Source organism: Ursus arctos, unplaced genomic scaffold (genome assembly GCF_023065955.2).
Source record: "Ursus arctos isolate Adak ecotype North America unplaced genomic scaffold, UrsArc2.0 scaffold_5, whole genome shotgun sequence".
Classification (NCBI taxonomy): Eukaryota; Metazoa; Chordata; class Mammalia; order Carnivora; family Ursidae; genus Ursus; species Ursus arctos.
Genome location: NW_026623067.1, coordinates 53,087,259 through 53,106,952, shown reverse-complemented (window position 1 = coordinate 53,106,952; position 19,694 = coordinate 53,087,259). Strand labels below are relative to the sequence as shown.

Here is a 19,694-nt window from a genome sequence, read left to right as displayed (position 1 = left end):
AGAGGAGGTTTTTACACATTTAATAAACTTCAATAAACTTAACAAATTTTTAATAAAATTTAATCATTATAATAAATATAATAAAATTTTAAATAAAAATTTAAAAAATTTAATAAATTTCAATAAACTTGATTTCAACAAATACTGACCACTATTCTCTCTTAGAAGTGGGGACACAGCCGACTTCATTGAACTTGTACTCTAATGGAAATGACAGGCACTGAGTAATTAATTTTAAGTAGAAGACCAAAAAAATGACAAATCGTGAATGCTATAGAATACATTAAAAGGGGTATTTAATTTAGTCTAGGAGGTCAGGAAAGCCTCTTCGCGAAGTCATGGTGAATCTGAGATATAAAGAAGTGGAACTAAGCTAAACAAAAGAAGAGAGGCATTCCTTAAGAAGGGAAGAATTTATTTCAAGTATGGAGGAGTGCAAAAGAAAGAGACTTCCAGTACGACTCAGTATAAAGGAGGGAGGAGTGAGAAAAGATAAGAACTATAGTGACCAGTAAGCATTAGGTGTAAAGAACTTTGTAAAGTCAATACAGTCAGAATTTTCTAAGGGTAGTGGGAGGTCACTGAAGAGTTAAGTGCTTTATCCAAGACCACGTAATTAATAAATGATGGAGCTGAAATTTGAACTCTTTAAATTTTGACTCCAAAGCTTATACCAACCACAGACTATATCCTAAGAAGTGCCTACAAAAGAGATGTCACCAAAATGAACTGATTAACAGCTAATATTACATAACTTCTTTAAGTCAAGGAAGAGAGGCAAAAATGGTGACATAAGTGGAAATGAAGAAGGGGGGATAATGACATACAGAAGAACTGAAAGGACTTTGTAAATTGTATGTGGAGATGGTAAGGCAGATGAAGTCTAAAATTACTTTAGATGGCTGGTATTTTCATATTTGCCTCTCCGACAAAGAAAAATAGAAGATTCAGGGGCGCCTGGGTGGCACAGTGGTTAAGCGTCTGCCTTCGGCTCAGGGCGTGATCCCGGAGATCTGGGATCGAGCCCCACATCAGGCTCTTCTGCTATGAGCCTGCTTCTTCCTCTCCCACTCCCCCTGCTTGTGTTCCCTCTCTCGCTGGCTGCCTCTATCGCTGTCGAATAAATAAATAAAATCTTTAAAAAAAAAATAGAAGATTCATATTCAAATACATACATAGGCCAGGAATACAGAATTTCAGATTCTTTTTTTCTCATAGCTTGTCTTACTTTAGTTCTGTATTTCTGAATTCTCAGGTTAGAGTGTATATGCATAGCTAAATACAGAACTGAAAAGTTGTACAGAACTGAGAAGTTTTAATTTAAAAATAAACGCTATTAATGTCACTTCCTAGCATTTCAAAAAATAATAAATGTACTTTCAGTCAGAGTGGTACCTGGGTTTTAAACATTTGCATGCCTTTTTATTTTTTGGATAAGATCATCTATAGATGCAAACATGAAAAGAGAAATAAAGGAAAACAAATTATGATATTTTCCCCTACAAAACAAACATTTTGTTTAAAGTTTGTGGTAAGCACGTAAGCCTGCAACATTAAATTCCTTCTTAAGTAGGTTCTTACGCTTGAGGTTAAATGGACATAGAGTGAAAAATTTCAAATAAAGGCATATAAAAATAAAAGTCTTTGAGAACTAGTAAAATTAATCCTTACATGTGTGTTCCAATTTCCTTTACTTCATGGTGTATGACATCATCAATACAACAATCAGGTTTAAGTTCAGCCACTGCAGCATTGGAGGCTGAAAGATTTAAACGCTGAGAACTTGTCTGAAGATCAGCCTTGAAGAAAAGAGAGGAAAAAAAAAAATTCAAATGAGACTGGTTACCTACAGAGTGTGGCTGGGTATGAGTGAAAAGAATAGGGGCAGGCACAAGGAAACAGGGTTGATGGGGAGCAACACTTCTTTCTATAGAGCTCTGCAGCTTAGAACCATGTTAATGTTTCATACATGCACACCCAAATTAAAGAAATAAAAATCAGCCAGGAAGTAGGGGGAATGGGTAATGGAATACAAACATTACCAAATGAAAATAACCACAGTAGGAGGAAGGGATGGGAAAAGAACAAACCTAAGTAAGTCTGGCTAAAAAAGCTAGACACAAAAAGAATGGCACACGAATATTATACTCTAGCTAGTATGTTTGCTTGTTCACAGGGGTATGGATTAGCAATTCTGCAACTGTTATGTGTATACCAGGACCAAACAAAAAAATACTATGGGTAACAAGAGGGAAGTTGCTCACGTTTGGAGAAAGAAGGTGCAAATAAGGAAAGGGAGAAGGCTGCAATGAAACTTGCAGTGCTGAACTGAAATTTGAGGCATCAATAGGAATCTATGGTTTTAAAACATACATACAGATGGATATTCCAGGAACAAATATAGATACACTGAAAGATAAATTACTATTCAAAACACTATTAGATGTTATTCATAGAACCAGAGATAAACATTAAAGTCACCAACAAAGAAAGGACTGTCTTCTCTAAAACAACACTCAGTTGCTTTCTATTACATTGGAGCCAAAAAGCATTAAATGTGGCAAAGGAGGAAACTTTTCGTACTAGAAGCCACAATTCAAAATGAAGAATAACAGGCATAAATATCTATGAACCAAACAGCATAGCCTTTATGAAGCACAAAGTATAAGATATAAACAGAAGCATGCTAATAATAGGAGATTAACATGTCATTTTCAGTACAAGACAGATCAAGCTGACAAAAAGAAAAAAAGGAAGTAAAGATACAGGAGACCTAACAACACCATCAGTAAGGTAAATCTTACGGATCTACGTATTTAGCTTTACAATGGATAATAGAAAATAGACCTTCTCAAGTACACATGGAATATTCATTAAAAATTAGTATTAGGTCACAAAGAAAACACTAGCAATTTCTGTAAGTAGGAATAAAACAAGAACAAAGTTTATCACAATGCAATTAAACAAACTATAGATCATCAGCTAGAAAAAAACAAAACACCCTTTCTATCTCAAAAACCTATTAAACAACTCCTGGGTAGAAAAGTAAATACAAATAAAATTACAGAATTCTTAAAAAAGTAATCATAATGAAAATGATACATATTAGAATCTGTAGCATATATTCAAAGCAGTCAATCAGAAGAAAATTCACTTTTATCAATAGAAATAAAAGAAGAAAAATTTAAAAATTAAATCCCCAGCTGAAAAAGCTAGAAGAGAACAAAGTGAAAAATCAGAAGCATAAAAAAGGAACCTGTTAAAAGCAAAAATCAATGAGGTAGAGAATAAAAAAACATTAAATGTAAGTAATGAAAATAGCTTTTTTGGAAAAAATTAAAATATACAAATCAAAAGCTAGTTTAATGAAGAGAGGAAAAAAAAGGAAGCAAAATTATGCAAAATAAGAAATGACAAGGGAAAAATAACACCAAAAGAGAAGAAATTTTGTTTAAAAGATTTTATTTGAGAGAGAACAAAAGCGAGTGAGATCACAGAGGGAGAGGGAAAGACAGACCCCTGGCTGAGCGGAGAGAACGATGTCGGACTCAATCCCATGACCCTGGAATCGTGACCTGAGCTGAAGGCAGATACTTAACCAACTGAGCCACCCAGGCACCCAGAGAAGAAATTTTTAAGAGACTATTCTGCAGACCTGTATGCAAATACTATCTAAAGTGGATCATGTCCTAGAATAAAACAGTTTAACAAACTGTTATACACCATTAGACATAAAAAGTTTAAACTGATCTCCACAGGAAAAAAGTGCTAATGTTATTAAGAAACTTCCCCCATTAGACACACAAGCTCACACGATTTCACAGATTTCTTTTTTTTTTTTTTTAAAGATTTTATTTATTTATTTGACAGAGACAGCCAGCAAGAGAGGGAACACAAGCAGGGGGAGTGGGAGAGGAAAAAGCAGTCTCCCAGCAGAAGAGCCTGATGTGGGGCTCGATCCCAGAACGCTGGGATCATGCCCTGAGCCAAAGGCAGACGCTTAACGACTACGCCAACCAGGCACCCCAGATTTCACAGATTTCTATAAACCCTACAAAAACCAGAGAGTCTAAATGCTCCAAATACATTGTTTTGAGGCACTGAAAAGGAAGGAAAATTATCTAAATCTTTTATTTATTTTTTAAATATTTTATTTATTTATTTGAGAGAGAGCGAGAGAAATCACAGAGAGAAAGGGAGAGGGAGAAACAGACTTGCTGCTGAGTTGGGGGGGATCAGGGGCTCAATCCCAGGACCCTGACATCATGACTCCCCAGTTTCTGGTAGTTGGATCATATATGAAATTTGGAATATTGGCTCTATGAGGTCCTTTTCAATTCCAATACTTGCTGATTATTTTAAAATTCATTTTAATTGGACTTCCCTTTTGGCAATGTTCTAGTAACATCAAGTTACCATGTGAAGATAACTTTGATGACTTCTCCCCGACCTACAGTAAATTTTTACTTTATGCCTTTTCTCTTTCTGAATGAATTTCAGATTGTTTAATTGAGTTAGCATATTCTATCTCTTGATTTCTAAATGACTGCAAGAATCTTTTAACTGGTGTATTTCCTACAAACTATGCCATACAATGCTTTCATATCAGTCTTCCAACACAGTGTGAATACCTTTGCTCAAAAGTCCCCACTGACAGCCCACTGCCTTAAAAAAAAAGAAAAAAAAAGTCTAAACCTTTAGTTATAACCTGGCTTTCAAGATGCTCCACTTTATGACTACTACACATCTCTGTACCTTACCTACTTCTTCTATCAAGTGAATTCTGTGGAATTCACATTGCCTATGCCTCTGCTCCTGATTAACATGTTTCTCTTTTCCTCTAAATCCTACCATTCTTTGAAGATCCTGCTGTGTTCCTTCTCCTCCAATAAGTCTTCATGATTGATGCAATTATCTGTGATCTTTCCTCCTCTTCCAAATTTTATTATGTTAATCACAAATTATTAATAAAAACTTAAACCTTTGACTGGTATACTTTCTCACCCAAGTGATCACAACCTTTGAGGATAAGCAAAAATGATATTGTGCTTAGCATATTGTCTTATACCTTTAGGTGTTCAATTAATGCCTGCTGTTAATGACAATTAAAAAGTCCAGTATCAAAATGCATTTTAATGAAGTTTCAAAAACATAAGAATATAAATTAAAAAGTTAAAAAAAAATATCCCAAACAAGAATGCCACTTACTTTTACTAATATATCTTTCACAACTTGATTGCTATCATTATGAACGCTGATATAACTGGAAAAGGTCTCTCCCAAAAATATATTCCTGTGAAATAAAATAAATTTTTAGGCAGAAATCCACTCAAGTTTTAACACAAATATTCTATATAAGCATCACTGAGAACTTAAACTGGAGAAGAACTTACAAAAGGATAGTGATCAGGTGAAATACTGCTTCAGCATTCCTTTGTGTACTTTAGGCTGCTCATTCATTACCCCGTACAGTTCAAAATACTGATATAGTCTACAAAACATGATATATATCTTGGCCCTCAACTACTGTACAAACAGCCTATTTCTCTAGACATAAGTCACTGAAATCAGATCCAAGTTAAAAGTCTTATGATTTATTACCGAAGAGGCTAGAAAAGTCTATTTTTGACATAACTTATGCCCTGAATCTAGTAAAGACCCCAGTAATTGATCTCAGAATATTTTTTACCAATTTGTTTTATTTTTCTAAGGTATTCTAATACAAATAATGACTACTTCGTAATATTTTTTCTAAAGTTTTACAAAAATACCTGTTTATAAATATATATTACACAGAAATCTATAAATATATTTTACATAAATTTTTATATGAATATATTTCCAACCTTTCATGATACCAGGCAGTGACCACATTCTATAAATGTTTTTTAAAAACCTGAAAAATCCCATGTGGCCTTAAAGTCTCTCAGTTGCAAACAGAGCAAAACCAAGGGCTTCTACCTCATTAATAACCTAGAATAAGAGAAGAGCTAAGAATAAGAGAAGGAATAAAAGTTGACAGTTCCTAATGAGCTGACAAGTCTGATAACTTATGCTGGGAGAGGACTACGAAACTGAACAAGAAAGCTTCGTCTGAAAAACATTTAGATGAAGTCAGTTAAAAGGAAAGGAATGCACAGTCATTAAAAAATGCAGTAAGATCTAAAGAAGAAAGTTAAAATTTTATCATCCTAGAAACCACTATTCATATTTTGGTATGTATCTTTTTTTTTGCAGGGGGCTGGTGGTAGTGATTTGGAGGGGATGGCAGAGGGAGGGAGAGGGAGAGAATCCCAAGCAGGCTCTACACCTAGCGTGAGCCCAATGCAGGGCTTGATCTCACCACCCTGAAATTACAATCTGAGCCAAAAGCAAGACTTAGACACTTAACCGACGGAGTCACCCAGGAGCCCCTCCCCTTTTCTTTTTTTCTATCTTATTTTTTTAAGTTAAAAAAGAAAAACCCAGAATCACAAAGTATAATTTGGTAAAAGCCTTTTTTTTTTTTAACCACTTAAATGTACGAGTATTTTTCCATTCATTAGTTATTTTATGAAAATATAATTTGTAATGGCTTTAAGTATGGTTTATGTAAACATTTCATTCTTACCCAAAATTCTGTGGTAAAGTCAACATTTCTCCTAACATTAAAATTTCTGCACCATTTACAGTTGAAGGATCATCTCTCATGAGCTGGTTAAAGAGATCTCCTATAGAAAGAGAAGAACAGAAATTTTAACATCTATCTTCTAAATAAGTTCTACTTCCATAAAGAAACAGCTAGGAGAAATACTTAAAAAAAAAGAATCTTAACAAAAATTATATTACAAAAATCTAATTTATAATCTTCACTATAACAAAAGCATGCCAAAAATTCTAGTTTTATGGAGAATGAACACTTCAGAAACAAAGGAAGATGGAGATCATGAGATACAAATATATTATAGAGAGCTCCAATAATTTTAAATAAAGGGAATGGCGAATACACACATTGATGGAACAAGTGAGGATAAATAAAATTTTAATATCATGACTATTAATGTATCCTTACTAAAATTCAAAAGTTTCTTGTTGCCATGGGGTATCAAAAGTATCTTGACTTAGAGATTACGAGTAAGACCTACTACTTAGATAGCCACCATTTACATCATACAAAAAGACACAACAAAGAATGCAGCAAAGAGTTAGTATAAGACTGGCAAGACTATGCTTATTCCAAGGTAATACAGGCAATCCAGGTTTCAACTTTTCCCCAGGTGCAAGCAGAACAAAGCATACCAGGTAAGTCTTTTTCTTCACATGTTACTGGAATATTGGTGAATAAAGTAGGCTTAGTTAACCGCATCACTGTGAATTAGGAAAAAAAAAAGAAAGAAAATATTAGTATTGCTTTGGACTAGCATTCCAAGTTGAGTGTATGATACCCATCAATTCTATGCTAAAATCAAATATAACCTAAAGCTTCCTAAATATAAAGTACTTCCCAAAATCACACACCAATGATTTACTAAAAATGTTAATTTACAACAGAAAATCTTACATATGATTTATTTAAAGCCTAATGTATTATAAAAATTAAATGTAAATGTAGAATACCACATTAAAGAAAAACTGGAAAATAAAGGGATTTAAAGCTTAAGGTATATGAGAATAGGCTTTAAGAAAAATCCTGAGTGACTATGAACAATATCAAGAAGATATCTTCCTGAAAGGGAAAAATGTTTTGATTTACCATCTTGAATATGAGACAGTAATTTTACAAAAAGAGAATCTTTATGAGCTTTATCTCTTGGTTATAATCACTGGCCACTGGAAGTTCAGTAAGTGGACCTTTAAGTAATATTAATTCTGTATAGAAATTACAAAAGTATCACTTAATGTATGGCTTTGTAAAATTCCAACCAAAACTAAGATTTGTTCTTGGGACAAGACAGAATGCGTCTGAAGTTTAGAAACACAAGTAAAAATAAGCTAAGGAAATTGATGGGAAAAAATGAGGAGGAAACAGATTTACCATATATTAAAAGATTTGTCTATAATCAACTAATTGGCTTATTAATGCAAGACCACACAGATCTATTCGATAGTTAATAAAAGATTATTAGGATGCAGAAAAAAAATCAACATGATAAAGTGCTAGCACGACTGGTTAGCTAGCTGGGAAAAATAAAAAATTTAATTTACAAATTCAAGTATCAAATAAATTGCCTATGTATCAAATAGTTAACAGGCAAAAATTAAGCCACAGAAAACTTGAAAAAGTGAAAATTTATGAAACCTAGTCTAGTGAGACTAGGACATTCTAACTAAAAAAAAATCTTTTTCAATTATTTCTAAAGACTGACCTTTGATCACATCAAAATAAAGACAAAAATATAACATTAAAAATCATATAAACTTGTAAAAATTTTTCAGAAAATTAATCATAGAAAACTATTTCTTTATACTTTTACTAAAAATGTTCATTCAAATCAAATACAAAAACTTTAAAGACTACTGACCTAAATGGTCAATTCACAATATAAGTGGTATTCATTAGCATATGTAAACACGTACCACCTAACTCCTAACTGGCTACATCATTCATACCAAATTTAGTGCCTTTCTCATCCTGGTCTCAGACTAAATGTCATCTTTTCCAAAAGAGAAGTAACAGCTCACCTTGTCTCTCTCATAGCCCCTTGTATTTATCATGAACTGATACATGTACTTATTTACAGCTCTCTGATCCAAACTCCCTGAGGTTGAGGCTCTTACGTATTATATTCATTTTTCTGGCTTTGTTGCTTGACATAGTTTCTGGCACATAGTACATTCTATAAATCTTTGCTGAATGAAAGAATTAGCACCTCACCCAAATCATCAAGTAACTGGTATTATTTTGAAGATGTTAAGTTTCATGAACTGAGGCCATTAAACAATGTTATATCAAATTGATGGCTGTTGAGGGGTTCCTGGCTGGCTCCTGGTCTCAGAGTCGTTAAGTTCAAGCCTTACGCTGGGCACAGAACTTACTTAAATAAATTAAAACAAAATAAAATAAAATCAGATAATATAAATATAAGGCTGTTCAAACAGGCAACAAATATTAATCTTAAAATTTCTGAAGTCACTTGCATAACTGATATTTACTGAGCATCTACTGGTGCTAGACAGCATGCTAAATACTTCACAAGCATCAACACATTAAATTCTTATGACTACAAATTTGGTACCATTATATACCTTTTACACATAAGGATGACGCTTGGAGAAGGTAACTTGCAAATAAAAGACTATATAGCAGATAGGTGGCAGAATTAGATCTGAACTCAGATAAATTCACTTTGTTCAAAAATAATTCTCTATATTAATTAATTCTAAGCCTGGGGTCATAAGCCTGAAATGTCATACCTTATCAGAAACATCCTATGGGAATTCGTAAGAAGACTCCATGTCAAGCAGAGTATTAACCAGCTACAGATCTCTGATGAGGCACCGTAAGTGTTTGAGGTGGTTTTCTAACTTTCTACTTCACTCTTATTTCTAACTAGGAAAGCAGATTAAAATTAAGTACAATCTGAAGGGGATAATAAAGCGTTCTAAAAATGATGAAGAGTTTTTCCCCCCCCACAATCTAAATATCTGAGACTCTAAGCTCACTTTTTTTCCTTTTTTTTATTTGAGACAGAGATAGCCAGAGAGAAAGAGATAGTGAGAGAGAAAGAGAGAGCATGCGAACAGGAGAGCCCGAGCAGAGAGTAGAGGGAGAAGCAGGCTCCCCGCTGAGGGACTCGATCCCAGGCCCCTGGGATCATGACCGGAGCTGAAGGCAGACGCTTAACGGACTGAGCCACCCAGGCGCCCCTCTAAGCTCACTTTTAACACCAAGTGGTGTTCTCTATTCCCCATTTTTTTTCATTTCGAAGAAACCTAATCTTAATAAAAATACCTCTCAAGGGAATCCTAAAACACTCTTTTTAAAACGGACCCTTAACAATAGAGAACTAATGGTTACCAGAGCAGAGGTGGGTGGGTGGGGATGGGTTAACATGTGAAAAGGATTAAGGAGTGCACTTGTATTGAGCACTAGGTGTTGTATGGAAGTGCTGAATCACTCTTTTGTACACCTGAAACTAATATTAAATGTATGATAACTAACTGGAAATTAAATAAAAAGTTAAAAAAAAAAACCCATGAAGTGTTTTTGAGTTCACCCAAATGTGTAGGCAACTTATTTGCTTATTATATGCTCAAACTTCCATTGTGTACAAAGGTCTTATAAAGCTTAGCTTTGCTGATTCTATGATTTTCTTGGGGGTGAGATAATAGAGGGTGGGTAAAGAATAACCCTCCATTAAAAATAAAAACTTCCCAAACTGGTATTAAAAATACCTGTTTCCTTCATATTTTCAAAGAGGGAAAGATTGGGGTGGAGGGGAGGCCTGCGTTGGTAAGAAATAGTATCATCCCGTGGACGCGAAGAAAACTGCTATAAAGCACAGTTCGTCATATTGCAGATTCTTAAACATAAACTGGGAAAGTCCAGTTAGTAACGTAAAAGTATCTCATATTAAAACTCATTGTGGTATATATATATGGAATATTATGCAGCCATCAAAAAACGAAATCTTACCACTGGTAACAACGTGGACGGAACTAGAGGGTAGTATTACGCTAAGCAAAATAAGTCAATCAGAGAAAGACAGTTATCATATGATCTCACTGATATGTGGAATTTGAGAAACAAGGAAGAGGATCATAGGGGAAAAGAGGAAAAAAATGAAACAAGATGAAACCAGAGAGGGAGACACACCTTAAGAGACTCTTAATCTCAGGAAACAAACTGAGGGTTGCTGGAGTGGAGGGGGGGTGGGAGGGATGGGGTGGCTGGATGATGGACATTGGGGAGGGTATCTGCTATGGTGAGTGCTGTGTATTGTGTAAGACTGATAATCACAGACCTGTACCCCTGAAACAAATAATATATTACATGTTAATAAAAAAAAAAGAGCATTGTTTTGCAACCTACAAAAAAAAAAAACAAAACAAAAAACTCAGTGTTTCCTGTCTTATTGCAAATTAATGGACCTGAAATATTACAGATAATGTTAGTTGGAAAAGAGCAAATACCAACAAAAGCAAGGTTTAAAAAACCTGGCAGAGGAACTGTAATAAAGCATTTTTTTAAAATTTATTTACTTTATATATATAGAGAGAGAATAGGTGTATGTGGGGGGGGGCAGAAGGAGAGAAGCAGACTCCCCAGTGAGCATTGAGCTTGAAGCAGGACTTGATCCCACAACTCAGAGACCATGACCTGAGCCGAAATCAAGAGTTTAGCTTGATCAGGAGGTTAGCTGACTGAGCCACCCAAGTGCCCCAATAAAACACTGGTTATTAAATGATAATTTCATATTCAGCCTTGAATGTTAAAAAACAGGTTCTTTGTCAAAAATTAAAAAGGCAAGAAGAGTATGTGATTTTCAGCCAAGTGCCAAATCAAATATTCACTACAAACAGCAAATAGTGTCATTTGTAGTGACATTTTCATTGAAACTCAAAAAACACAGATGTTTCATTTACTTATGAAATTCAGGTTTCACCTATTATCTTATAAAAAAAAAACCTTTTATATAGTTAATGGAAGAGATAGGCCTGAGGTTACAAACTAATGGACTGTGCCAAGTTCAACTTATGTATACATTTTGCTTGGAAAGAACATAAAAAAAATTAAATTAAGGGAGAATCTTTTTCACGTTCAGAGTCCTTAACTACGTTCTACAGTCTTGCCTGTCTAGTCCCTGAATGATTTCAAGTTTGTGAACTGTGAATTCTGGGTATTTTGAGCACATTACATCAAATTGAATCATTATGCAGGAGCTCATCTTCGAAATCCTCAAAAAATCGTCTTTAAGCTATTTGATAAATTGGTAAAGGAAGTTAAATTCATATGATACCCCCCACATCTTTTTTTGGTTGAATTTAACGTTTATCTGAAGGTAGAGAGTTTGTCAGGGAAAAATAAAATTATGGTACTGTTGCCACTATCTTAGAGAGTAAATGCCATCGGTATTTTATCAAATGCTCTCACAGATTCACCTTTCTGTACACATTCTTGTGTCCCCAATTTACTTCCACATCTATGACTTAACGGTGGAAATGAGATATATTGCTGAGCCCCACAATTAGCTAGTGCTAGAATCATCAGTCCTAAGGTTCTAAATACTCTTAAAAAAAATCTTCAAAGTAGCAGTGGATTCTAAATTCTTAGGCCTTGATTGCTTCTTAACTACCCTCCAGGTAGATGAGAAATGGATCTCTCCTTCTTTTGAAATCATAGCACTATAAGCAGTAAAAGTCAATCTTGAGTTTTTCAGGTGTGAACTATCCTTTCACTGCTTCTGAAAGGGGTAGTAAGCAATCGATACAAATGAGAAAACTTTAAATCTGCCACATATGAAGACAAAGAAACTCTTTTTAATAAAGTGTGATTCTTGGCTAAAATCAAGAACTCAGGAAACAACAGATGTTGGCGAGGATGCAGAGGAAGGCGAACGCTCTTATACTGTTGGTGGGAATGCAAACTGGTGCAGCCACTCTGGAAAACAGTATGGAGGTTCCTCAAAAAGTTAAAAATAGAGTCACCTTACAATCCAGCAATAGTACTACTAGGTATTTATTCAAAGGATACACATACAGTGATTTGAAGGGGCACCTGCACCCCAATGCTTATAGCAGCAATGTCCACAACAGCCAAACTAGGGAAAGAGCCTAGATAGCCAGTGGCAGATGACTGGATACAGAAGATGTGGCATACACATAAAATGGAATATTACTCAGCCATCAAAAAGAATGGAACCTTGCCATTTGCAACAACGTGGATAGAACTAGAGGGTATTATGCTAAGCAAAACAGGCCAGTCAGAGAAAGAAAAACACCATACGATTTCACTCATATGTGGAATTTAAGAAACAAAACTGATGAACATAGGGGAAAGGAAGGAAGAATAAAGTAAGATGAAAACGAGAGGGAGGCAAACTGTAGGAGATGCTGAACTCCAGGAAACAAACTGAGGGTTGCTGGAGGGGAGGTGAATGGGGGTAAGGGGTAATTGGGTGATGGGCATTAAGGAGGGCACCTTACAAAATGAGCACTGTGTGTTACATGCAACTGATGAATCAGTAAATTACACCCCAGTAACTAATAATACAGTGTATGTTAACTAATTTGAATTTAAATAAAGAAATAATAAAAAGTATGATTCTTGGATTAAAAAACTGCTCATGACTCTGAGAAACAAACTGAGGGCTTCAGAGGGGAGGGGGGTAGGGGAATGGGATAGGCTGGTGATGGGTAGTAAGGAGCGCACGTATTGCATGGTGCGCTGGGTGTATACGCAACTAACGAATCATCGGACTTTACACCAAAAACCAGCGATGTACTGTATGGTGACTAACATAATAAAAAAATATTATTATAAGAAAAAAAAATAGGGGCGCCTGGGTGGCACAGCGGTTAAGCGTCTGCCTTCGGCTCAGGGCGTGATCCCGGCGTTCTGGGATCGAGCCCCACATCAGGCTCCTCCGCTATGAGCCTGCTTCTTCCTCTCCCAATCCCACTGCTTGGGTTCCCTCTCTCGCTGGCTGTCTCTATCTCTGTCGAATAAATAAATAAAATCTTTAAAAAAAAAAAAAAAGAAAAAAAAATAAAAAAACTAGAAAACTGCTCATAAATTTCATGACTCAACTATACCTTATATTTTAAACTATATCAGGAAAAAAATTGTACTCTGTTCAAGTGACTTTGTCTTATAATTACCTAACTTTTAACCCTTGATTAGCAACCTTCTGGTAAATAAGACCTGAAAAAAAAATTAAATCCACTGTCTATGACTGCCTAATATTAACAACTCTTATTTGCAAAGCTTGCTGGAACTACTGAATAACTTCTTGACACTTCTCCAGCAGTCTAGGTTGAAAAGATGATTAAGCAAACAAAGAGGAAGCAATTACTGAAGAAGTGACCTCAGAAAATCCCTCTAAACCTGGTGATTTTTTATTTAAAGACTTTTGGAAGCATTCATGCACATGATGATTATTTTCTAGAGAGCAGTCTCATTTGAGACTATAAAAAGGTACTGAAAGCAGTTAAAACAGTGTTTGGACAGACTGAAGCCTAATTAGAAAAAAATTATCACTTTATTTAAAAATCAGTAGTTTGCTTTTAAGCAACCTCAGCTCATGCAGAATATGAAGAATCCCTTCAAAAGGCATGAACATATATTACTGAGCTCTTACCATTATCAGGCACCATGCCACAAGGCAAATGTGTGTCTGCCTTCCAGAAAGACTACAGTCTTGCTGGGGGTTTTTTCAGGGAGTTGGTTTGACCTCTTAATGGAAGTAACTCCACGTAAGCTCTGGAAGGGCAGGGTCCATGTTTCTCTCCTTCCATAGTATGTTCTAATACCTGACTCATGGTAGGCATTTAAATTTGCTAAATAAATACATTTTTACATAAAACCTTTACTGTACAATCACTTTGGGTATTTTTATGATGTGATGTGTAAACCCAATTTATAACATTTAGCTTATGGGAAACTCAAAATAACTCCAGGAACCAGTCAACTAGCAATCAGCATTAACCATCATTAAGATTGAACTACTTGTACTTGATTAAATAAAGAATAATGATCTCTTACCAATATTTGATACTTCCCTTCAAAATAAGTTATATCCTTAAAGATATACTATGGTCTTAGGCAAATACCACATTTTATACTTTTGTTTCAAAATTCCACATCAAATATTGTCAGTTACAGATTTTTGGAAACATTGGTAGAACTGGGCTAGTTTCCCAATTTGAACTATGTTCAGGATACTTCAATAGCCTTCACAATAGAACTGGTTTTATTATTTTTTTAAATCATTACACTTTAGAAGAGTAAAGAAAAAACACTATAAAATTACATTTTGGAACTTTCCCAAAATCCAAACTATTCACTTTAATTCACTGCAATATCTAATTCAACCATTGGAAAAGTAACAGAACAAAAGCAATAGAACATTTTACTTCTAAAACTCAGTATAAATAACAATTTATCACAATTCATTTAGAAGAAGACTACTATAAGTATAACCTAGAAAGCTCTTGAGTTAATAGACATGGCTAGGAACTCAACTGATGGCCATTGACTTCTGGAAAACAATTGTACACAAATTACCACACAATTTTTTTTAACAATATTAAGAATGAATAGGCTATCTTAGTGAGGGGTCAAATAAAAAAAATTAAATCAAAAATTTAAAAACCCGTACAAAATTGACTGATCTTTTTCAGATCATACTCAGTTCATTCAGAATATGCTTCTCTTTAACTATCAGTGAAATTCATTACATACTAAAAATAACACCATATTTATGCACGAATAAATTCATTTTCCCAGTAAGAGCTAACCTTCCTTTAAGAAGACTTCCCACATATTCACAGTACATAATATCACAGAACACCCATATTTGACCTAAGTGTCTCTGAAATGTAGCATTACAAGATGGAAGTTCATTGTGCCTGATGAATTGATTGAGTTTTGCCCAAATGTCTTCCAGAGTTTGGTTGTTACAAATAGCATGCTCTATAGTCCATCTTGCTCTATAAAGTGAATGCAAATTCAGTGCCTTTAAACTATCTCGCAATTTTTTAGACAAAGGAAAAATATTTTCAGTACAATTACTGTTGGGAAGTGAAACGCTCCAAAACCTCTTCTTGTATTGTCTTCCCTTTTCTGATTGTTTATCTAGATTTCCAGAATTAGTCTGTTCATTCAGTGAGTGTGACCGGATTAAGTGCTTCCTTTTTTTAAAACTAGGTTGAAATTCCAAAAGATCTACTGTGCAATCATAACTCTGTGATTTAACATCATGTTCTGAAATGGTTAAGTACTGTTTCACATCTTCAGCTGCCTCTTCAGAAATCACAGGTGGCGATCTTTTAGGTTTGAGTGGAAGTTTGGACCCATCATGCGAACACCAAGGAATAAATGTCGAAACTGGACGTGTAGGAAAGTCTTGAACTGCTTTCTCTGCAATTTTTGGCAGTTGTGTGGGATCATTCTCATATGGTCGATAATGTAATATTACTTCTGTAGTCATTGTGCAGTAATCCAGTTACTCTTAATGAAGAAAACATTTCTTAGATGCGCTCCTCAGCGCTAGAATGTAATTTATAATTATAAGACTCTCTTTCCAAATCAGAGGGAAACAGGACCTAAAGTGGAAGTATTGCAAAGAGTAAGATATGGTAGGGATAGCCTACACACAAATAGGGAAAAAGAAAAAACAAAACCAACCCCAGTATGATATTTTACCAAGTGCTGTTGGTAAATGTGAATGTAATCCACAAAGCCAGAAATGCTTTATCTCACCAAAACAGGGCATCTGATTAGATGCCCTATAAGACCACTTCCAGCCTAAAACTGCTGGGAGTCAACAAGTCTAACTTAACAGATAAAAAGGAGGAACTATTGTCATTAATATATTAGGTAAATGATCTTAAGACTATAGCAGAAACAAAGGGTAAATTAATGATTCTTGGAATACCAGATTCATTTGAAGATAACATAAATGCAATAATACTTAAAAATTTGAGACATCTGAATTGAGGACAATGGAAATCACTGTAATTTTTAATGTCTTGAGAAAAATCATTTTGTACTTTAAAATTATAAGAATTTTACCAAATATATAGGCAGAATACATAATGATTTATTTCATTCGCAGTAGTGAACACTACTAACATGAAAATAGTTTAACTCTGATTTTAACCAGGCTAGGAACTGGGTTTGTGATGAAGTCTCCTTTGTATAAATGGGGGACTTTCACAGTATCAAGACCTTGGTACCATGGCTCCTGAATTCCACTTTGGAGGAGGAACAAGAAGGCTAGACCTTCCTTATTTTTTTTTTCCTCTTAGAACAAAGAAATCTTCAAGTTGCCCCAAATGAAGTCACTGATAATAAGTTCCATCATATAGTTAGGCTTCCTAACCAAGTCCAAAGCTGCATGAGCCATAATGCAGGCTCTTCCAAATCCTAATTACTGCAGGAAAAAAAAAAAGAGAGAGAGAGAGAGAGAGAGAGAGGTTGTATCTCTTCTCCCCCCAAACCATTAGAGAACTTTTTGAAGGGGTTCTCCCATTGCTAGAATGACCATAGATGGGGACTCCTGTCATGATGTCACAATACTCATTTGACCACTGATTCTAAGAGTCAGAAGTAATTAATTCCATAATGATTCTTTTCACGTACTGTTATGTCCACTAACAGATTTGAGAACTTAAATTCATAATGACTGTGATCCTTAACATCCATAATTATAATATGAATCTAAACACAGAGGGCATATTCTTAAAAGCATTAACGATGCTTTTTTCTGTCCTCTTCCTTACACTTTCACATTGTAAGATATGGCACTGAGAATTCTTTCATTTTTTTTGAACTTGCTCAATGTCGTACTCCAAGGATGATGAAGTTCTGAGAGCTCCTTAATATTTTACAGAGATAAGAAAAGAAAGTAAACTTATATCACCACATAAATCAATATACTTGACATCCAACAATCAGTAAAATTAAAATCTGTGAAAATTTTTTCAATAAATTATTTTATTTTTTACTTTAAGTAATCTCTACACCCAATGTGAGGCTTGAATTCACCACCCGGAGATCAAGAGTCACATGTCCACCGACTGAGCCAGGCAGGTGACCCAAAGCTTGTGAACATTCTTGGTTAACAAGGGGAACAATGGTACTGAAGAGCTTTAATAAAACAAACTATCAGTGAGTTTCAAAGCACCTATCCTTTTAGGCTGCTAAAATACTCTCCCAGGTTATCTTCTACTTCAGAAAATAAAGAATAATAGAAAAGTAAAAATACCCACTGGTAATTAGCTTCCACATCACTGGAATGTAACTGTGTTTAATAGCTTCCAATTTGCATAAAATTATACCTAGCAGCTAACAGAACTGTTCCAAATTCCCATTAAAATAGTTGAGAGAATATACTCTGAAAATGCTATTTCCTTCATTAGGAGGCAACAAGGAGTCTTGGAAAGATGGAGGAAGGCCTTGTGTTGAAATACTGCCTTCAATCGCTTACTAGGTTTGCGATTCTGAAAGAGTTTCTTAAATTTCTGATAGATATTAAATAAAATCTATTCCACATACTTGATGTAAGATTAAGAAAAAACATTGACAGTTTCTTTTCCTTTTTCTCCAGAAGAACCCGTTTTAGTCAGCTCATTTGCTCAGGCTAAGCTTACAGGTTCTGTTGCTGTATTACTTAATATTGTTTTTTAGTTCTATGATCAGAGACAACCTATTAAACTCAGCTATCAGTATTTGATATTATGTTACAGATGGAACTGGTAAGCTTCTGGAATGTTTGATGCCTACATCATAACTGGGGACAGGATAAGGGACCCTCAAAATGGTTGCCACAAGGAAGGAAGTGCAATTTAACTGAATTCAAATGTCTATTGAGCATTTTCTCAGCTCAGTCCAAGAAGTTACTGGTAACCACACAACGGAGCATCCAAGAAAGAAGAAGCGAATATGTGGAAGTAGAATACAGATGAAATAAAGCTGAAAGCATTTTAAACAAAAGGTTTTCAGAAAACAGTAAGAATTCCAGAAACACTCAGCCCTGTTGGTTTTCCCTAAATAATGCTACAATTAAATCATCAAACTTACTAAAATATTTGCTGTGTACAGAAAACTAAAGTTGACATTAATTTTCCCATATCCACAACACTTTGAAGTAAACTGAAGTTTGAACAAATCTAAATTATACGTTTTTGTACTATGTATTTCTTAACCCTTGGCACTGCTTACTGCAATACTAGACTAACTTTACAGATGAATTTGAAGCCTAGTAACTTTATCAGTGCCACATGAAGGCACAACAGACAAGGAAAATTCACTGTAGATGCCTGCTGTAAATCATCTTGGTTCACTGGGCTCTTCCCGGGTAAGGTAGGGACGTTAGCTTCCGCGTCTAAACCCAGTCTGGTAACTGCAGCAGATCACACAATGAATGATTTACCAGGTTATCTATTCCATTCTAGAGGGAGGCTGTCAAGCCTCAAAAACAAAGAGAAGAAATTGCTTCCTTCCACGCCAAAGGACAGAGCAGGAGGCTCTTAAACACCAACAGTGTTTAAGAAAAACGAGGCCTACATCCCAGGGACCAGATCTATGTGGGAAAGGCTTCGAGAATTAGGGAAGAGGAGAAAACAGACTAAAGGGAATCAGGTTCGTTAAAGTTTACCTTTCAGGGCCAGCAGGTGCTCCTGTTTCGGCGGATTCACTTCCATTTTGACCGGCACTTTCGACCCACTGCCTACGGCAGCTGAAGAGGTTCAATGCAGCCCGGAAGAAAACAGAAAAGCGGACGTTCGGGAAGATCAAATCACACCCAACAGGTTCTCTGCGCTGGTGATGCCTTAAATTCTCTTCTTACCACGTCCTTTAGGGACTCAACGGCTTCTTTTCACCAAAGTCATCTCTTGCTTCTTAGAGACCTATACATAACATACTTTTCTATTTTCAAGCCACAATCACACATCAAGACTTTAAAAACCACTCCTCGGTGACAATACGTAGCGCCCCAAATACGTACATTGCGGAGTAAAAGAAATGGACGTTGCATGCTGGGATTTGT

The 19,694-nt window shown here is 35.2% G+C and overlaps 2 protein-coding genes across 9 annotated transcripts in view; both read right to left on the bottom strand.

Annotated features, from left to right (window-relative positions):
• Window positions 1-19,670, bottom strand: part of TRAPPC13 (trafficking protein particle complex subunit 13) — a 33,822-nt gene extending 14,152 nt beyond the window's left edge. For 3 of the 8 annotated variants that reach the window (XM_044384161.3, XM_044384163.3, XM_044384164.3), the window contains exons 1-6: window positions 19,302-19,668; window positions 7,279-7,347; window positions 6,611-6,710; window positions 5,209-5,293; window positions 2,265-2,354; window positions 1,672-1,799 (exon numbers count right to left, since the gene is read on the bottom strand). In XM_044384161.3, the coding sequence (XP_044240096.1) occupies window positions 1,672-1,799; window positions 2,265-2,354; window positions 5,209-5,293; window positions 6,611-6,710; window positions 7,279-7,347; window positions 19,302-19,347 (518 nt within the window). In that variant the 5' untranslated portion in view covers window positions 19,348-19,668. Of the gene's footprint in view, window positions 1-1,671; window positions 1,800-2,264; window positions 2,355-5,208; window positions 5,294-6,610; window positions 6,711-7,278; window positions 7,348-19,301 lie in introns of all 8 variants that reach the window. The other 5 variants (XM_026498881.4, XM_026498883.4, XM_026498884.4 and 2 more) reach the window with 3 other exon arrangements.
• Window positions 14,869-16,241, bottom strand: SHLD3 (shieldin complex subunit 3). The gene has a single exon (XM_026498887.4). The coding sequence runs from the start codon at window positions 16,128-16,130 to the stop codon at window positions 15,375-15,377; it is 756 nt and encodes a 251-aa protein (XP_026354672.1). The 5' UTR covers window positions 16,131-16,241; the 3' UTR covers window positions 14,869-15,374.
• Window positions 19,671-19,694: the final 24 nt, after the last annotated feature.

Coding starts and splice junctions, on each gene's coding strand:
- SHLD3 (XM_026498887.4), bottom strand. CDS start 16,130: ATGACTACAGAAGTAATATTACATTATCGACCATATGAGAATGATCCC.